The following is a 21,445-nucleotide window of genomic DNA, read 5'->3' as shown; positions in this document are numbered from 1 at the left end:
ATTTGGTAAATTTCTAAAACAAAGCATCTATAAAATGTATAATTTAATATTGATGGTTATTAAATGGTATATTTTTGCTACCAAATATAACAAAAACCCTCATCTAAGATTTGAATTAGTAAAACAAATAATAAAAAACAGGATTCTGCTTGAAAAATATATGCTATTGAAAAACTGTAGATACTCAGATTATGAAAACCACTGGCAAACAATTTGTGAGAAATTATAACAAGTTTTATGACATCTGTGATTGCTTAAACTATTCTTTCTTTTTTTAAAATTATATTGACTTGAACAAATATATCGATAATGTACCCCCCCCCCCCCCCTTTTTTTCTTTTGTATTTTTGTATCTTCTTCTGTATCTCTCCCTTTTTCTCTTTTCATTTACTGCTATCATCTATTTATTTTTTTTTTTTCTTCAAAAAAACACGTTTTTACACTACACAGCTAATATGTTTTCTTTAGATTAATAAGTTATTACAATATGTAGAATCTTGAAATGTGTGAAATATGTCTGAAATATGTGTGTATGTGGATTTATGTGTAAACAAAAATAAAAAAATTAAAAAAAAAAAAAAAAGAAAAAAAAAAGACAATATAATCATGTACGTATCTTAGAATTTGAATGGACATAAATGTATGATAAGTAGCTTAAACTGTAGTATTCTTACAATGCTGCGCTCTTATTTTGAAAGCGCTAGACAAATATTTTCTAGATTATTGAAACATTTTGAATGCTTAGTTTCTTTTCAGAAGTAAGCCCATGTTCGTCTTTGGCAAAAATAGTTATATGCGTGGCCCCTTCAGGAATATTTCCTGTCCTTAGATAAAAGCTTCTTGGGTAATTGTTGTGTTCAAATTCCCAAAATTGAAACACTTCACCCTTTGGTTCAGATCTCATCTCAATCAAACAGAGTCCATTGCTGGATGTCACACTGTTCCTGCAAAATCAAATCAAAAACCAAGGAACATCAGCTTCAGCTTAAAAGAAATATTACAGGTACATGTAATGTATATACTTACTGTGAATATGTACACACCTATACTTCTAAACTTTATGTTCTTATAAACTATATATAGAGTTGAACATGCAACATTTTCTGTTGTACAGCTACAATGTACACATTATAATGAATTTTTAGCTTACCCTCTTATTTCTGGCCCTTTTCTCTGGTTTACTGGTTTCTGTTTGTTGAACCACCTAGATATAGGCACAGTGTGTTAAAAATATACAATATCATTTATAATATTGTGAAAGGGTTTCCATTGTATGCAAGGAAAACATCAGTCAAATGAACTCAGTTGAATTAGAGAATAAAAGGTTCAGAGAAAACACAAATGCTTTATAAACTTAAATTAAAGAATATGCTGTTTTAAGAATTATAAATTGTTACTTTTTCAACCAATACAGATGACAATAATCATTATTCTCAAATTAATCAAAATACTAAAGTACTGACGGGAGTTGATTTTATCGATTATCATTTATTTTAAAATCAACGGAATGTTTTTTTGCATGGCAAGTAGTGTCAGTAATCGAAATATTTCTGAAAAATGGTATGGACCCAGGCATGAACTCTAGTCTTGTTCGTCCAAATGCTCGACTGTCTCTGTTTATCTCTGACAAGCAGAGCGTCTGGTTGAACGAGACTACATTGAACTCTAGCGGAGGAATACATACGACTTCAAAAAATATCTAAACTGTTTGTGCCATTTAAAATCTTGCAAGGTTTAAATAAGTTTTCCTGAAAAACAATGTTTCAGAATACATTGCATCGAATTTATCGATTGTTTTGAAGAACTAGGTGTTGTCAGCGGTATTGATTTGTGCTTAGGTCCAAACACTGTTTCACTTTCGGTTTGCTCGAGTAAGTGCATAGGAGAGTTGATTAAAATCAACTCCCAAAAATCATCTGATTTACAAGTCCGTCAATGCAGAGAGTAGATTTTACTTGTGATGAAATAGGAGAACGGCAGAGGACCTATACCAGTGGGCGCCGCCATCTGAGAGTAATTTCTGCTGGAATAGTAATCCTTGTTGAAAACTTGTTTTATTGGAGTGTGTATTAGATACATGTAAAGATGTCAAAGAACAGGAACTGCACTTATCTGAAAATAAAACAAATAATCACGATTTTAAAAAAGAATGTCAGTTTGGTTAACTTCTGAAAGTAATAAGTACTAAAATTACAAATGCAGTTTACATTGTTGGTCAATATAAAAAAAAAAGGTGGCCCAAATTAAAACCATAATCAATGACGACTTCTATTGTTCTTTTTAACTGTTATACATAACTTCAATTTTTCTTTTTAACTGTTATACATGTGCTAAGTCCTCTGAACTTCAAATGGAAAAAGTTTAGAACATAAGAGGAAACTCTAATATGTGTAACTTTGAAAATATTTAGCATAAAGAAAATAATGTTTACCTTTTCGACACTGTGTTTCAAGTATTCCACCAATATTTACAGGATGCATATCATTATCTACCTCAGATTTTATTTGGTCAGTAATTATTTGGTGTTGCCAGGTGCCATTGTAATTCCGCACGCTGTATTTCAAACTGAAGGGCACTATTGGTTTAAATTTTGATTCCAAGTTTATAATCAATGGTTGTGCAGTATCATCCAGCTATAAAACAAAATCTGGTGGTACATAACTATCATCAAAAAATCATTGTAATATCAGCTTGAATACCATTATTAATTTTTTTTGAAAACCAACACAATTTTGTTAGTCTAATACACAACAATGATGTATGTCTACAGACCTAGTCACTTACTTTTTCACCTGGGTTAAAATAGGTTTTAAGATTTCCTATAAAGATGTGTGCTTCATTTTGGCTCAATCCATTGAGGTTGTTTTCCTCACACACACCTGAAAACTGTTTATTTTCATGTTCAGACAAGTGTCTCTGAACAGTAAAAAATCTATTGATGTCATCAAAACCTCGCGCCATGATTCCGCTAGGGGTGTGAGCCAGGTCAAATGTATGTCCCAACTCGTGTAATGCCGCCCCTAGTCCTGTTGCATAGTTAGCCCAATAATATTCCCTAAAGAAAAAGATGATTTTATTACAAGTAGTTGGTGAATTTATAATTTAATTTTAACAATATAGGGTCATTTGCAATCAGTAGATGACCAAGCAAGAACATCAGGAAAAAATCAAAGAAACCAAATGTTATCATCACATGAACAAAATAACCACCATATCTCAGAAAAACGTGTCCCAATTTTATTTCCGGAGTCAGAATGGTACATGTATTAAATTTCACAATTATGACAGAAAATCCCTCCTCATCACATATAACTGCATCAGGTACATATAACTTTTAAAGAACCAGTTTATACAGTAAAACATGCTTAACTAGTGTGAAATCTCATGCAGGCCGGTTGAAAAAAAATCTTAATAAGTTAAAATTATGATTTTGATATCTTTTTATCTATAAAAGGTTTTAGATAAGGGGAATGAACTGCTAGCACTGAAAGGGGACAATCTCTGTCACTGTGTTTTACTGTATATCAATCACCAGAATCAAGCCCACATTTAGGGACCATTTGATCTCAAAATTTTGTTTAAAGCCTTTTCAGTTTCAAAATTCATGAATTACTGTTATATGACCTAAAATAACCCATCTCAGAACCTAAATTCCTATGATGATGTTATGAATTTGAGAAATTTGGGTTAGGCTGCCATGGTCAAAAGTATGCATTCAGTTAACCTGCTAAATGCACAGTAGTTTAAAGAATTTATGCATTTCGCTATCTCCTCGTTCTATCCCAAAAGAATCACCATCACCCACACCGAAGGCCATGAATTTCAATTTTTGTAGGAGGAATCCTTGCTGATCATTATCAGTGCCCCTGGTACTTATTTTCTCTGTAACAATGTCAAGGAATGTACAAGAATTTTTATTCCATCAATATTTACCTTAAATTTTAAGTCATTTGGGGTCATGATTTAATAGTATTAAAAAACTTTAAAATCATACATAAACCAAGTGATCCTTCAGCCCTGTTAACCTAAAAGGCAACCAATACCTACCTGTAAGCGCTGTCATCCATGAATTTTGTTCTGTCAATTTTACGATTATCTGTAAATCTTGAATAAATCTCTTCAACATCTTTAGCCCATGTATGTAAATTTCCTGTTCCAAACAAAGCCAAACCGCCACCACCTAAAATCAATGTGCAGATACTGTCATAGATATCAAAGTTAACATTTACAATACAATGTACCATGTATTTAATAACTCTCTCTCTCTCTCTCTCCCCAAATCCATCCCCTTCTCTTTTTACTGATGAGTGAAATGAGAATCATATTAGTTATTTCAGTAAAACTTTAAAGTTCAGACTGTTCTGTGTCTATTCCATGACTTTGGGCCAGAGGAGGAAGGGGGTGACTTCCCCTCATAAAATGGTCTTTATCAAATCTTAAACTATATACATGTGTGTGATAATTCAAATGGCATTACCTAAAGCAGCCTGGGAGAGGGGGAGGGATGACCTCACATCATTTTATTATCTTCAAATATATCATTCTCATTACAAAAAGGCATTACCTAAAGCAGTGTGTCCTTTTGTGTACTTAAGAACATCAGAGTGAGATCTTGGAGATTCTGTATTTTCTGGGAGATGAAATCTAGTGAAAGACATGAAACTGAACCATTTACAATTATTCTTATTTGGAAAACTTGAAGTCATCAATTCATTTGCAAAATGTGTCCAGAGTTCCGGTCCTGACATTGAATGAGCTCTTTCCAAAGTTAACTGACTTCTGAAGATATGGCACAAAGGTTCACTATCCTGATCTGTCTCCAGCAGGAAAGTTTTATGACCAAACCCATGGTCGTTCATTTTTTCTGCAGTGAATGTTTGGAGAAGCATAGAAGCCAGTTTGATGCGGTCCAAGGCACTCTGCACTGAACAGTCCTCATCTTCTGGGCCTTGAAATGTTCCATCATGATCACAGCAAATAATATACACAGGACGGACAAAATAATCTAACTCAGGGAGGTACCTTATGACTGTCACTACTAAAACCTGAGCCTCGTGAATGAATTGTATCACATTTTCTCCAACTTTCAATTTCACCAAAACTTTGAATGCCCCATTGATGACTGGCCAAACTATTGGCCTGCTGTTGGAGAGTGACGTATTAGACACTGTTATTGATCCATCAGATGTAGTATATCCTGTGTCTCCAATAAAAAGAGGGAGATGAAGTGCCACTGACTGGCCATCTTGAGGATTAGATAATTTGATGACCATCTTGTCATAATTTACTGTCTGCCTCTGAAATAAAAATTATCACTATCTTATTTTTGAGATCATAAATATTTATGAATCATAAGTATTCACTGATTGTAACGAATAACAATGAATAACACAACACAAACATGAATGATATGGTGAAGCAAATTTAACACTATTACACAAGCTTATCAGCATACAGGAGTCGGCAATTTTATGAACTTGTTGCAAATAAATAAGAAACAGGCTAAAATCCTACCAGTGATCTTAGCAAAAGTAGCAGTGAAGATTGATTTGCAACCCAACTGACTGGAAAAAATTTTCCTGTAATTTTACAGACAGTTTTTAATGCTTTCCAAACCCGATCAAATTGTTCTGGAAATCATAGAACGGGGTATCGTTTTAATATTTTTTGAGATATTTCCTGATATCAGAAATGATTTTTGATAAAAAAAAAATCTAATTCTTATAACAAAAAATATAACAGCAATTTTCTAATATTAAACATTTGAATTTCTGATACTACAGTGCTAGTCTTCCTTCCTAAAATTATTGTTTTTTCCCTATTTATATAGAATATATGAAAATTTATTATTTTTATAGGTGCTCTTGATAATTCTGGTCATATTCATTGAAATCACTAACTGTACGCCTGACAGGTATCGTGCCTCGCCATAATTTTCCTTGGGTCTTGCTTGCCAAAATGAAATAAGATTTACCATTTTAGTTTTATCTTTAAAATTCTTTTCATTCATATGCGGATTCAAAACAAAGTGACGGGACGATGAAGGAGACGAGCCTGAGGAATCTGTTTGAAGTGGACATGATGTTACGGAAAGGTTTCTACATGAATGATACCAAGAAATGATTTTCTGATATAAAAAAATATCACTTTGATACCAAGCATTATTTTTTAATATCAATAGCTTTTTTAAATGGAGAATTCGAATTATTGATACAAAAAAATTCATTTTTAATAATATCAGAAAATAATTGAAATATTTAAAACAGCGCCTCATAATAGCTCCTTCAATACAGAAGAAGGTCATGCGGCGGTCACCGTGGTTTTCGACTGACAGCATGGACAAAGCTGTATAGACGACAGAATTTAAATGTCCTTTATAACCTTTCCTTTACATACATGTATATGTTTAGATAAATCATTACTGATCATGAACTCTTTAAAGGTCAAATCAGAGTGCGATGGTATTAGAATTCTCGTCAATGGGAATTTCTCCTTTCCCCCATGATTCATATGTTGTTTATTAGAAGATGATTCGCATTTGAAATTACTTAACTGTGTCATCCTGATCTATACATATACATATACATATCTATACATTATCCATCTATACATTAATTTTTTTTTTAAATATACAATTATCAACATAGAATTTTCATAATTTCGACAGCGCAAACACCCGAACCTATTAAAACTAAAATCAATATATTCCTTTTATAGTTTTTTTATTCTGGATTTGACCATTGCAGACCTTGCTAAAATATAATTATATTAATGCTTATTGCCTTTGAAGAAAAAATATTTTCGTCATGCCATCCTGTTTATTCATTGTCTATATTGATTTTTTTTAAAAGCAGATCCATCTAATAAGACGTACGTACCCTTTGAATTTAAAGTTAGGGATGAATTAGAATCCATTCCATGGATGTAAATGGCAGTAAGTGTACATTTGATGAAAATAGTTATTTTAAAATTACAAGAATTCAATCAAATGCATATTCATACAAACATATAACATAGGTGGTTTTTTTTTAATTTCAGAAAGGATTTTTACTTGCGGAAATAAAGAATTTTGAATTCTTTTTGTCAACAAAGCCAAATTAATACTGAATAAAATGCAGACAATTTCAACGCTTCTGATATTACGTAAAATATCGTTAAAAATTAAATACTAGCTTCGCATTGTTAATACTATTTAGTAGCAGGATAATGCCTCGATCGGTGAACGAAGAAAGAGACAGGAGTTATCCTACAGATATTTTTTAGCTGGATGAACCCTTCTAACACTCAAAACATAAACCAGTCAACGGACTTCAATTATATTAATCACTTCTCAACTGCATAAACATAAGTGATGAGCGAACACTAATCTCTTAAACTATTTTTACGGACTCAAGACTAAATTAATTGTATTTATTCTATATAATGACGTGTTTAAAAAAAGATTTGGTAAAATAAATGACATGGCGATTGATTAATTTTCAGGCTATAAGCTATAAAAAAAATCCCATTCATATATCCGACTCTAAACATCCGTTCAAACTATGTAAATTAATAATGAAATCGATTTTTTAAGTGCGGTATACATTACCTATCATTTGAAAAAAAACCCCAAACAAATATGTATATTTATACTGTTGCATTAAAATACATAAATTGATTCGTAAAATCATGAGCATTCTTATTCCAGTAGTTCTTGTTCTAAGACTACGAATCGTTGAAATGCACACCATGAGTCAAGTTTAAGCGGCATATTTAAATGTCCTTCAACATTCCTTTATATACATGTTTAGATAGATCGGTATTGATCTACATGTAGGTCAAATAAGAGTACGAAGGGATTAGAATAATCGTCAATTGGAATCTCTACTTTTCCATGATGATTTTATGATTCATGTGTTGTTCATAAAGTAAACGTTCCCTACGGGAAAATGGGAATGACCGAACACGTCATTTTGATCTACTACATGTATTGAAAAAAAAAGAAACTTTTGAAAGGTATATTAAAGTTTTATTCATTCAGCACCTAAAATCGAAACAGTGTGAACTTAATCCATTCATTATTGTTCTACACTGGATATGACAGCTTGCAGAAAATAAGCCTTTGAAATAAACGGAGGCAACATTTTATTGTTTCTACTAAAAAATTGTTTCTGTTCTTTTCATATTAAATATGATATTAATTGAGTGAAAATACGTAAAATATATAAAAGTTATAACGACCAATGAACTTCAAAGATGGCAGAGCGATTTCAATTTTTGGTCTATTTTTGAAGTAATTGTCATGTCATTCACTTATTTTATTGTGTTAAAGATTTTTTTTAATCCGATCAATATCTACCCGATGTGATATAATTTGCATATAGGGTTTCAAATGAAGAAAATTAGATAGGTTTTAAAGTCAGTTTTGGGGGGAAATACTCAATGAAAATACATGTATTAATGATATATTTCATCAGAGAAGCGATCAACTATTCCATTTAAACTTAATGCATAAATTTAAACATACATTCATACTTTATTTACGATTCTAGAACAAAGAAATGAATCATAAAGAATAATAATAAAGAATTTGTTGAAATACTGTTTTTAAACTTGCTTATTAATAAGGGTTGTCTTTTAAAAAGGGTATTTAAATAAACATGCGCTATACAATATATGAATGTTATGCAAAATGAAAAATGTGACCAAAACAATTTAAGAAATCTACTGTTGAATATATCCATACAATCCAAGGACTTTTGTATTAAAATCAGTTTTCTTCCTAGATTTCTTCACACATAAAATCTTAACATCAAAAGTAACAATTGTGATTTACTTTCTTGTTAATGTTTTAAACAAGTCACTGAAGAAAAAAAAAGTAAACCAAAAATCCTTAGATCAAAAGATCCGTAAAGTGATGTATGCTTATCATTAAATCGATGTTAAGTGCTGATTGCAAAATTATTTTACACAAGTGCATTGATAAATCATTAATTTTTAACATTGCGCTCGTGATTTTTGATTTCGTACATGGGGTGGATGTAATTGGCCTTTTTTCATATTACTGGTTTTTTAGAACTAATTTTTACATGCATATTTATCTTTATTTACATCGATACATATATATGCATATTCAGATTGACACTTTTTTGTCTTTGCATATATGCACAATATCTTAAATGATTATAATAAAAGAAATATTTTTTTATAAATCTACTTAATTCCTGCACCCCCACCCCCCTCTTGAAGATTATCAAAGTATGCATACGTTAATGACTTGATCGATATCAGGGATTTCAATGACTTATCTACTTACAAACAAACAGAAGTGAAATAATCTGGACATGGACCATGTCAGTGATCAAATGAAGGTCAACTATGCGTTGTGGAACACGTCTTATACAGTTTGACAATCAAACTCTAATATAGGGGAAAACCTACCTCATACAGAGTATGACTGATATTGGAAACTTCTCTGAGGTCATTGGATCCATAGAGAGATTTCAAAATGGTGTTTACTGTCGCTCAGAGGGACAGAGACCCAATACATTTAAATGTCCGTAGACACATGCGTCAGGCGGGGTTTCCCGCTTTGCCGTCTGGTTAAATTTAGACACAGGATCACATATATATACCCCGAGTCGGTTAACAGGTAAATCATACCTGACACTTTATGATAAAGACAACTGAACAAAATGAACGATCACATCGTCAACAAGATTGAATGGATGTGTTCAGGGGATCCTTTATGGGTAAGGTTTGAAATCGACCTCATACCCGTGTGTCGAAAATAAGATACGGCATTGTTTTGCTCAAATAAAAAAAAAAACCAATAATATAAAAATCTCAGTTTATATCTTCAAAATTTGCAAATGCAAAGATAATGAATAAAAATAATTTCTGACGATTGCACAACAATATGAAATATTTATCTTTACACTCATTTTCTTTTACAATTGTTATTTAACTGTAAAAAATATAACACTGAGTAAAGACATTGCATGATTTACATTAATTTTGTTTTCAGGACTCCAACATTACATGGAATACTGCTTATCCGGACCTGACCCCGTGCTTCCAGAAGACTATACTCCGCTGGATACCATGTATCCTGCTACTGGTCCTATCCCCTCTAAGACTTTGGATATTGTCCTCTAAGGAAAGTTCCAGACAATCCCAGCCTATGTGCCATTCAGCGTTAAGTCTTGCCAAATATGTAAGTTTGCTCAGTACTGTAGATTCCTTATTCTACGCGGGTACTTAATTATATTCCGCGATTCAACTCTTTTGCAACAACTCACTAGAATGTAAAATCGCGAACGCCAATTTTTTTTTCCATAGTTTCATTTAGTTTACATCTGCCCAAAAAATAAAAGCGAGCTTTTAAAATCAGTCAGATGAAATTCTTCTCCAGATTTTAGGCAAATATTATTACTCGCGTATAATTAGTAATCTAGTACTGTCGTTTACTGATTTTATTTTATCAGATTAAATTAAGTACCCGATAATTTCAATTTGATAAAATAAAATTTATTAAGGACAATACATTAAGTTTCTGTTTGATTTGCTTTGTTGTAGGTCCTGTGCCTTGGTCTTGCTCTTCTGGCGTTTCTAGAATGTATCGAGACTGTGTTTGTGAGCTCCCTGACGGAGTCGATGGTGAAACCGGAATTCATCTCCCCAGCATTGACAGGAATTACTTTGGTTAGTTCACACTGAACAAGTAGTCTCTCAAAAAATACACTTTGTAATTTGTCGTACAATATCAGAGAATGTACAGAATGGCGTCATTCAACCATGTGTAATTTTTTTTTATTGTGTGTGTTTCAGATGGTGGCTAACCACGTCATGTTAACAGAGCGACGTCATCGAATGCAATCTTCTGGACTATTATTTGTTTACTGGTTTCTTATGACAGTTTGTCTTATTCTAAACCTCCAGTCTCAGATCAGAGGATTATATGTCCAGGTATTGCCCATGTTAAGTTATCAAAAAGATAATTCTGGTTGAAAAAAAAAACAAACTGAAAAGAAGATCTTAATTTTTTTTCTAATTTTTAAGAAATTTGATCATGATTTTTAAAATCGCTAAAATTATAAAACAAAAATTATTGAAGTTACTGAAATTTTGAAATCCTATAAATCCAGATCAAATAAAATAAATACGAACATGTAAAATTCGTGTATTGTTACAGAAGGAAATGAGCCTACATTTCAACGCTTGCCTGCTGCCTCTACAACTCCTGTTGTCCATTGCCGAACTTTTCCTCACTGGCTTTTTCATCGACAATTTTCCAGAGGATGACGGTTCCAAATCTAAGGTATGGATGTTCCTAGATTCATACGTTCATGAAAAGTTGAAACATTGATTCTTTTTCAATCAATGAAATAATAACAGTCATTATACATACACAATTTATCGTTATAGAAATCGTGTCTTGAAAATAGCCCCATCATGTCGGCGCTTGCATTTTCCTGGTTTACAAGGTAAGCAAAAAACAACAATGAAAAAATAAATATTTAGAATTTGAAAAATGTCAAACTTCTCTAAGATATTTATTAAGAACTGTTGTATTTTTTAAAGAATTGTGAAAGACGCCTACAAGAGACCATTAGAGGCAAAGGATTTGATAGAACTTTCGGCTGACTTAAAATCAGAATCTACCGTCCCAGTTTTTGAGAAAGCTTGGCGTGATGATTCGAACCGACAGAAAAGGTGAATATTTCCTGTGAAGATTAAATCTAAAAAAAGATATGAAGTTTATGGAATGAAAGGGCTTGTCACAACAATTTTTTAAAATATATTTCAGAAGAACTGATGTCAACCAAAATATTTGCAGCGGGAACATAAAAGCATGCCTGTCCAGAGTTATTTTGAAGATCCACTTCTACGAGATATTCATCCACTTCCTAATAACCGTCCCAATATATCTATATAGATTCATTGGCCCTCTAATATTTAGGTAGGCACAAGTCAGATTTTAATGTTCTATAGGTAAAGAAAATTGACATAGGTTTATGTGAATATATACCTTTATAGGCCAATTGTGCTCTGAAAAAAGTATGTTATTATCAAACGTATAGCAAAAATGTAAAATCACAATTCATTGCTCTTTCTAGGTCTTTGATAAATTTTGCTGAAGATGCAGACGACTATCTTTGGCATGGAATTTTTCTTGCCTCTGCTTACTTCTTGTTTGGTGTTGTACAAACATTTCAAGACACTCACTCAGACCACGTGGGTCATATGCTTGGAATCAAAATCAGGACTTCAGTTTGTGGAGCCATATATAGAAAGGTACAACAGCAAGTAACAATATTATCGCAAAAGGATTGCCAATCTTTTTTATTTTAAATTATCATACATTCATTTCTGTTCTGGTTTTTTCTTTGTAGATGGCTAAACTTTCCAATAAAGCCAAGCAGGAATGCACTGTTGGCGAAATGGTCAACCTGATGTCAGATGACGCCACGAAAATAAATCACAGATCCATCTTTGAGTTGCACCTTCTGTGGCTTGGGCCTGTCCAGGCATGCATAGCGATGTACTTCTTGTACCAGGAACTGGGATCGGCTGCTCTAGTTGCATTCTTTCTCCTTGTAGTATTTGTTCCACTAATTGCTGTCATAGCAAAGGCTCAACACAAAATCAATGTAAGTTAAATGTATACCATAAGGTTTGCCGCTGAGTCTATAATATTGTATTTTAAAATATGTACAGGCTCACATTCCATGTATAACTTTATTTATTGTGCCTTACAGAAAGAAGGAAAAGATATAACAGATAAAAGAATGAAAGTTCTTAATGAAGTCTTCAATGGAATGAAGGTAAATATCTCTCTCTCTCTCTCTATCTCTCTCTCTCTCTCTCTCTCTCTCTCTCAAATTGCACACTGACATCCATTAAACATACTGGGCTTCAATATACATGTATGAATTCTAGGTATTGAAACTGTATGCATGGGAATCCTCATTTGGAGACAAAATTGGATCCATAAGATCGCAGGAAATTAACGAGAAGACAAAGAATAGATATCTAGATATAGTGAATATGTTCTGCTGTCAAATGTCCGAATTTCTGGTAAGAAACAATTACATAACAATTTTTTTAATTTTTGATAAATTGGGTTTTTATTTCATCATACTGTTATTAACATTTGATGGTAGAATCCTTGATCAAATTTTTTGATATTTTTCTTTGCAGTTCACTTTTTCGATCTTTGCGGTGTACCTGTGGCTAGACGAGGGAAATGTATTAACAACAAAGAAAATCTATTTCATAATGTCCATGATTTCAGCTTTTCGGGGTCCACTTATGTATATGCCAATAGCCATTACCTCTCTTATTGAGGTGAGTGGGAAGCTTGCACGATTACATATTGCTTTAACTCCAAAACCAATCAATAGTCTTCATTTTTTGTTAAGCAGAATTTGGGTATATACTAGTATGCTGTTATTACCATTTAGAATATCAAAGCTATACTTTTTAATGTTATACTTCTTTCTATATATGGTGATATTCTACATAGTAATTTTCATTGTTTCACAGTTATCAGTATCCCTAAAAAGAATTGAAACATTTCTGAATCGTGAAGAAATTGACGAATCAGCCATTCAACACAGCAAAGACGCAGAGAAAGCCATAACAATGAAAGCTGCATCATTCACATGGAACAAAGCCAAAAGTCCTTCCTTAAAAAAGTAAACACAAAAGTTACATGATAATGTTATGTTAATTAAACTTAGAATGCTAGCTTCTTAATTAAATCTTTATTATAACGCATCTGTCGAATTTGACAATGTTAATGAAGATTATAACTCTGTAAACTTGATATGACAGTATCGATGTGGATGTCGCTAATGGCGAACTGGTGGCAGTGATTGGTTCGGTTGGAGCCGGAAAATCTTCACTTATGTCAGCCGCTATTGGAGAAATGGAGAAAATCTCTGGAACTGTCGATGTCAAAGGTTCTGTAGCATTTGTGACCCAAGAAGCATGGATTCAAAATAATACCCTGAGAGAAAACATTCTGTTTGGAAGAAAAATGAATGTAAAGAACTATAGAAAAGCAGTAGAAGCATGTGCTTTACAAGCTGATCTTGACATTCTTCCTAAAGGAGATGAAACAGAAATAGGAGAAAAGGTATTGCAAATACTTGTACACACCTAATTCAGATCATTAATGAGAGCAAAACTTTGGAGTGTAGTTAAAATAAGCATTTTTTGCGTTCCTGTGCAGTTCAAGGAAATATATCTAAGAATGTAAGTATTAAATTTTAATTTTGAATTTTTTTTAACAGGGAATTAATCTGAGCGGTGGACAGAAACAAAGAGTCAGTTTGGCGCGTGCAGTTTACGATGATGCTGACATTTACTTATTGGACGATCCACTCAGTGCTGTAGACGCTCGCGTAGGCAGACATCTATTTGATCAAGTGATAGGAAATAGAGGGCTTCTCAGAAATAAGGTTGGTTTGTTTCAATGCAAAGGCATACTTTTCACTATTTTTATGATTTTTGTTAACACTGCAGTTTGACTAATGCTTACTTCTGACATTTATAGACCCGCGTTCTTGTTACCCATGCCATAAGCTTCTTACCATACGTGGATAGAGTCATCAGTTTGGTAAACGGAGAAGTATCAGAAGTCGGGACCTATACGGAACTAATGGAGAGAAATGGTGCTTTTGCTGAATTTGTACGAACCCACCTCCAGGAGGAATCGAGTTCTGACGATGAATCGACCGATGGAAGTACTAGACCCGCGTCATTTGACAGACAGGTGTCAACAATCGATCATTTAAACACCAAAGAAGACACAGAGAACGAGGAAAGATGTAAAGATTCTAAATTCATCGAAGAAGAGTCTATTAATCTTGATGAGGTGAGTCAAGTCTCGATATTGTTTGCTTACTTTCCTACATACTGACTTTTCCTTTTTCCTTTTTCTGATGTGAATTGAATTTTAAAACGATGTGAATTTTGTAGGCAAAATGGTCCGCCTATAGTACTTATCTGAAAATCGTAGGGCCAGTCCTTTTAGTCATGTTTGCAGCGTGTCTTGCACAAAACGCTGCCGACTTTTACAAAAATTACTGGCTCAGTGAATGGGACTCTGACATCTCGGACAACAAAACAGAACTAAGCGCTCAAGCCATTTCACAAGGATACAAAATAAAGGGCTTTGGACTCATTGGTCTGATCAACAGTAAGTACACACTCGTTATTCAGGGCTTATACTCTATATGTACCAGGAAAATTGTTTCTGACCTTATTCCTGTGTTTTGCAGCTCTTTTAAACGTACTTGGGGAACTCTCTGTGATATTCATCGTGGTAACATCAGCCAAAAAGGTTCACCAGAAGACTTTGGCCGGTGTGATGAGAGCGCCTTTCAGTTTCTTTGAAAATACTCCAGTTGGCAGAATGGTCAATAGATTCTCAAAAGACATGGAATGTTTGGAACACTCTCTTCCGTGGGTTACCAAGAGCTTTATGCACACCTTCCCGCGGATCGTGTTCACTTTAATTGTCATCACGTCTGGGATGCCGACAATGGTCTACTTCTTGGTGCCGCTGTTCATCATGTATTTTTTGATACAGGTATATACACAATAATTTGACAGGATAAATTGGACAGCTAATTTTTGGCATTATTTTAAAAGACATTGAAAAGAAGCAAATTTTCTTTACTCATAGGGATGATACTCAAAGTCTTGCATTTTACTTTACATAAACTTCGAAGTTTCACATTATAGGCTGTGTATTTACACATACAAATAAAATTTACGTTTTTGTTTTCTTCCATTTGTAGAGATTATTTAGTGTTGCAGCATGTCAGTGCAGAAGAATGAACAAAGCGCTCAGATCCCCCCAGTTCTCTTTCTTCAGTGAATCTATCCAGGGAGCGACGACCATTCGAGCTTTCAACAAAACGTCTTTATTTGCGCAGGAGTGTGACCGTCGACGAGATGCGTATCACAAAGCTGAACTGACAACTCTTTCCTGTTACAGGTTTGTAAAGGATGCTTAGCTATATAATTTATTACTTTGAAGTAAAATAATAAGCTTGGTTGGAATAGTAATATAGTTTTCAAACCATTGGTCCTGATAACCAGAAGGGAACACAAAGGTATTCCACAGTTTATTTAACTGCAAAAAAAAAAACCCAAGTTTTAACATAATATTTAATTTTATTTCGTTAAATTTGAAAGAGGCAAAACTTTACTTAAATATTTTTGAGATGAAAATTATAATGTTTGCATGAAATTTAGGCAAACTATTGTTTACAATGTAGAAGAACTAGTTCGTAAAATGCTGTTGTCAAACACCATTGATATTCTCGTGAGTGATTCGTCAAAAAGGCAGTTATTACTCCTTGTTCATAAATATTTTGTATTTTGCAGGTGGTTGAACTTTCGTTTAGGATTTTTGGGAAATCTGTTGGTGTTCATCGCTTGCGTGTTGTCTTGTTATCGTCGAGATGTTTTATCAAGCGGAATGATAGCTTTGATCATGACATATGCTGGCAATGTAAGTATCTTTTTCTTTTGCAATTGATGAAGCTATTGTATTATGACTTAAACTCGATTCATTTCAAATGAAAGTAAATTGTAACTCCATTTTCGTTTATAAGCTTCAATAGAATACTACAAAATACATGTACTTTGTCTTCATCCTGTCATTGTCTATGAATCTTTATGTTTTAGGTAACAGATACATTAAGGTGGATTGTTTTTGCTTTCACGGAGATGGACACAAACATTATAACGGTCGAAAGAATCCAGGAATACATAAACCTTAAACCCGAAGCTGATTGGAGAATCAAAGAAACTGAACCTGCTTCTAATTGGCCTCAACGGGGTCACGTGAAGTTTTCCAATTTCAGTCTGAGGTACAGAGAGGATTTGGACTTGGTTCTGAAAGGAATTGATTGCGATATTACACCCGGGGAGAAGGTAAAAGATACAGTTAATCTTTCTGTCATTTTTTAAATATATATTTACATTTATTTATTTCTATTATAAAATGGACTCCAAATTTGGCATACATAAAAATAAAATATTTGATAAAAAATAAAATATTTAATAACAATGTTTTACGAACAGACATTCTATATATATTATATCTACATTAGGATAAATAGTAGTGTTTACGTCCATAAAGTTAGATTTATCGTTGTGTTTCAGATAGGAATCGTTGGAAGAACGGGAGCAGGAAAATCATCATTAACCCTGGCATTATTTCGAATTCTCGAAAAGGCTGGCGGAAGTATAATCATCGATGATGTAGACATATCAACCATTGGCTTGCACGACCTTCGTTCTAAGCTGACAATTATTCCCCAGGTATAAATTTACCGTCTGAGAAAATAATAAATAAATTTACTAAAAAAAATCCATACAAGTAATCACAACTTGTCTTTTATATAATGCAGTACATGGACTCTGAATTTCACAGAATTGATTTTTTCATTGTTTAGGATCCTGTGTTGTTTTCTGGTACATTACGAATGAACCTGGACCCGTTCAACTCTTTCTCTGACGATGATTTATGGGAAGCTTTGGAACATGCCCATCTAAAAAAATATGTGGAATCTCTCGAAGGTGGTCTTCTTTACGAATGCTCAGAGAGAGGAGAAAATCTCAGGTTTGTTAAACATTAATCTAACCAAATTGAAACGCAAGATCTTTCCATCTTTGTTTGAATTAAATATACTTTTGAAAAAAATTATTAATTCATATTCTTGTGTATGTTGTTACAGTGTTGGACAGAGACAGTTGATCTGCCTCGCGCGCGCACTTCTTAAGAAGTCGAAGATATTAGTCCTAGATGAGGCTACAGCCGCCGTGGATCTGAAAACAGACAACTTGATACAGAACACTATACGGCGGGAGTTCTCTGATTGTACTATCCTCACTATAGCCCACAGACTTAACACTGTATTGGACTACTCCAGGTAATTGAAATACTTACCAATCATCTGTGCAGTAAACCATTATAGAATTTTGTACTTTTAAATTCAAATTCAAATCCCGCAGTAAATCACCCATTTTCCTGTTGCAATAGCTTTTTATCGGAGTCCTTTAATTGTTTCCTGCTTAATGCATGTATATTAATTAAACCTTTATTTTCTTTTTTAGAATCATGGTACTTGATAAAGGCCAGATTAAAGAATTTGACAGTCCAGATGTTTTGTTAAAAGATGAAAACAGTATATTTCATTCAATGGCCAAAGCAGCTAATCTTGTGTAGATTAAGATGCTTCCTTGACATTTCATTACAATGTCTTAGATTGCAAAGATGCTTCATTGACATTTCATTACATTGTCTCAGATTGCAAAGATGTTTGTTTGACATTTCATTACATTGTCCTATATTGCAAAGATGTTTCCATGACATTTCATTACCTTGTCTTACATTTTAAAGATGATTCCTTGACATTTCATTACATTGTCTTCAATTGCAAAGGTGCTTCCTTGAAATTTCATTACTTTGTCTTAAGTTGTATTTACAATCTACGAAAATAAGAAGTACAATCAACTATGAGCTACACACTATAATTATTTAGTGTTTGTTGTTGTCATAAAATAGTGTGTGCAGACATGTACATCAGTCTATACTTGGTGTCTATCTCCACCATTTTTGTGTTCATTGTGTTTTACAAAATGTGATATATACATATTCTATTCTAAATAGATTTTGTTAATAAAAGGATTTTTATATCTATGAACACGTGCGTTATCTTTGTAAATGAATGTTATATGGTTCCTCAAGCAATTGTTCCCTACGTTTACGTGCAAGAAAAAAAGTCTACTCACTTTCTACCGACCGTTTGTGGTAATGAAAGGGGAATCTTTTCTACACGTTCCAGCCTAAAACTCAATTCGACAATTTAAATAACGAGATTTTTTTCGCAGACAAGGTTCTTACACATACATATATTTGCTCTTTAATTACAGTTCATACAGTGTTATTTAATACACCCTAATACAAATACTAAATCTGGTCATGTTAGAACCGGTACAAAACTCAATAAACCATGAGACAAAAATGTTTATTTCAGACAAAAATCTTTAAATGGATTATAATCAAATAACAAACATTTGATTTTTAAGTTGTATAAATAATATCAACTAGGTAAAACATGTTTAACAATACTGTTTGTATCACAATAGTGTATATGCAATAACACAAATCAAGATGTATTGTGCAGATTTCCGTTATTTAAGATAGGTTCACTGGATATAGAAATGAATGAAAATGTTAAACATCCAAAAGCACCGAACACTGACCTTCGTAAATTCACAAAGTCCGCTAACACTATCATTCAATGACATCAGAAGCATAAACAAATTTTGCTCCAGAATTAATACAAGTACATATCATAATTTTTCATCACTCATACAAAATTATTGTATGATATTGAGATAAAATGTCATTTATTCATAGATCTCCATCTGTTTCGCAAAACCTCTGCTGTTCTTACATTAGCAAACTTATAGGAATTCAAGATAGTTTTTCAACTGTAACCAAACTACATGACACCTCTCATTAATCGTCTCTCTTCACACATTGAGAATGGAACACTTTTTAAACTTCCATTTACTTTTGGAGCATTTGTTGTCTTCTGAAAGCAAACCATAACAATTTTTCTTTATCTCTTTATCTCTAATCAGGTTGACGGCATATATTTTCGATTCTGTAATTTAACACTCATTTACCAGTACATGTATATAATATTGTCTTTGGCAACGATATATATATAAAAAAAAACCCAGAAAGATATTTACTTTCATTTGTCAATTCTTCATCAGTTTGTGATGACTTATTGTGATATGTTAATTAAACGGCATGGTAACTTAATAACCTCTGCTTCAGATTCACTGCTGAATTCATATACCATTTGACTACATGTACTTGGAGTGGAATTGTGCTGCTTTCTGCAGAGTGGTCTGTATATAACTCCTCTCAACCTCTCGGACCTGTTTGTGTAACAAAGTGTATGGATCAATCTCCAAGACAATGTTTATTGTTCTCCTGTTCAGCTGTGTATCATAAATTGTATTGATGCCGCAACATCCTTAGAAAATGAATAGATCTTCCTTTTTTATTAGAAAGTTACAAAAATTACTGTTATAGTATGCACTGCGTTTCATTAGCCATATATCATGTTGGATTCATTCTTTTTTAAATTAGTATTTCTGAAACATACAAATATATGCATGATTGTATAATTGTGTTGCATGTTTTTAAACTCTTTGTTATCTCCCCTTATCATAAACATTTCATTCCCCGCTGTTCACCAAAAGAAATAAATAATCATAAGGCATGAGATGAGCTTTTCATCTTACATATCATAATCATAAATAAACTAATACAATAAAAATCAACATTTTCTAGTAATGACCAATATTTTTCAAATTGAGAAAGCTGAAATGTTTTAACTGATGCATATTTTCTTTCTTTTGTATTTAAAACTTATATGATGCAGTAGCTCAACAAAATTTGAAATCTTATACAAGTACATCCACCAAGTATGATTCCCTCTATTTCTTACGGAAATTGATTGTACATTCAAAGCTCTGTAGAAACTAACAAGACTGAAATCTACACTGAAATCTACACAACGTCCATTATATCAATTGGTCGAAACTTACACCGACATAAGAAAAATCACGATAGAAGATTATGAAGTTTTTCAATGTTTTACAAAAACTGTTAATATTCATATCTCAAAACTCTATTACAAAAATTGGACAATTTTTACACTGTACTTTCCGCAACCCTTTGATAATTGAAAGTTTACTTTATTTCTATGGAAAACATTCAACACCACTTTAGTTTGATTTGAATTTTTTGAGAAAGATTTAGATATACAATATGTATAAATAAACCCATTTAAAATGACAAAAAACGCGATTGTCCACGAACTTTTTGGACAACCCTCATATATAATAGTGATTACGACCAATTGGGTTTAAAGATGGCAGAGCGATTTCAATTTTAATAGTTTTTAAGTGTTTGTCATGTCATTCAGTTTATTTTACTCTGTTAAAGTTTTTATAATCCGATCAATATCTACTCAATATGATGTAATTTGTAGTCTATTTTTAGAAAAATATTCAATGAAAATATACATGTAATTATATATTTCATGAGAGTAGCGATCAGCTATTCCATTAAAACTTAATGCATATAAACATACTTGTAAATTCATATTTTCTTCAGGATTGTAGAACGAAGAAATGAATCATATAAAATAATAATTCATATATATAATAAGAATTTGTTGAAATACTTGACTTTGACAATATTTTAAAACTTATTTATTAATAAGGATTGTCGTTACATTGCTTGTATTTAAAAAGACATACACCATGCAACATTAGAATGCTATGCAAAATTAAAATGTAACAAAAAGAAATTAAGAAATCTACTGTTGAATTTGGTTATATCAAAATCAGT

General features: G+C 32.6%; 2 protein-coding genes across 4 annotated transcripts; one reads left to right on the top strand and one right to left on the bottom strand.

The window, feature by feature from the left end:
* Positions 1-595: 595 nt before the first annotated feature.
* On the bottom strand, positions 596-9,532 carry LOC128188842 (uncharacterized). Of its 3 annotated transcripts, none has more exons than XM_052860130.1 (8): positions 9,421-9,532; positions 4,565-5,297; positions 4,048-4,180; positions 2,785-3,055; positions 2,432-2,633; positions 1,956-2,112; positions 1,151-1,204; positions 596-944 (listed from the first exon to the last, which is right to left on the bottom strand). In XM_052860130.1, exons 2-8 carry the CDS (start codon positions 5,271-5,273, stop codon positions 716-718), a joined length of 1,755 nt encoding a protein of 584 aa, XP_052716090.1. In that variant the 5' UTR covers positions 5,274-5,297; positions 9,421-9,532; the 3' UTR covers positions 596-715. The 3 variants fall into 3 exon arrangements, with proteins under 3 accessions (XP_052716090.1, XP_052716088.1, XP_052716089.1); XM_052860128.1 differs by lacking the exon at positions 9,421-9,532 and adding an exon at positions 9,296-9,340; XM_052860129.1 differs by lacking the exon at positions 9,421-9,532 and adding an exon at positions 5,515-5,598.
* A 114-nt stretch (positions 9,533-9,646) lies between these two features.
* LOC128189436 (multidrug resistance-associated protein 1-like) lies at positions 9,647-18,706 on the top strand. Its single transcript, XM_052861046.1, has 26 exons — positions 9,647-9,731; positions 10,007-10,195; positions 10,558-10,683; positions 10,810-10,947; positions 11,174-11,299; positions 11,407-11,465; positions 11,563-11,694; positions 11,789-11,941; positions 12,099-12,276; positions 12,375-12,632; positions 12,741-12,806; positions 12,922-13,059; positions 13,183-13,329; positions 13,528-13,679; positions 13,819-14,122; positions 14,280-14,447; positions 14,543-14,863; positions 14,968-15,187; positions 15,270-15,580; positions 15,792-15,991; positions 16,384-16,510; positions 16,687-16,935; positions 17,167-17,325; positions 17,460-17,626; positions 17,742-17,936; positions 18,121-18,706. Exons 1-26 carry the CDS (start codon positions 9,675-9,677, stop codon positions 18,230-18,232), a joined length of 4,452 nt encoding a protein of 1,483 aa, XP_052717006.1. The 5' UTR covers positions 9,647-9,674; the 3' UTR covers positions 18,233-18,706.
* The last annotated feature ends 2,739 nt before the right edge of the window (positions 18,707-21,445 follow it).

Source organism: Crassostrea angulata, chromosome 6 (assembly GCF_025612915.1).
Source record: "Crassostrea angulata isolate pt1a10 chromosome 6, ASM2561291v2, whole genome shotgun sequence".
NCBI classification, from domain to species: domain Eukaryota; kingdom Metazoa; phylum Mollusca; class Bivalvia; order Ostreida; family Ostreidae; genus Magallana; species Magallana angulata.
The sequence above is the reverse complement of the archived record's forward strand: the minus strand, read 5'-3'. Positions and strand labels throughout refer to the sequence as shown.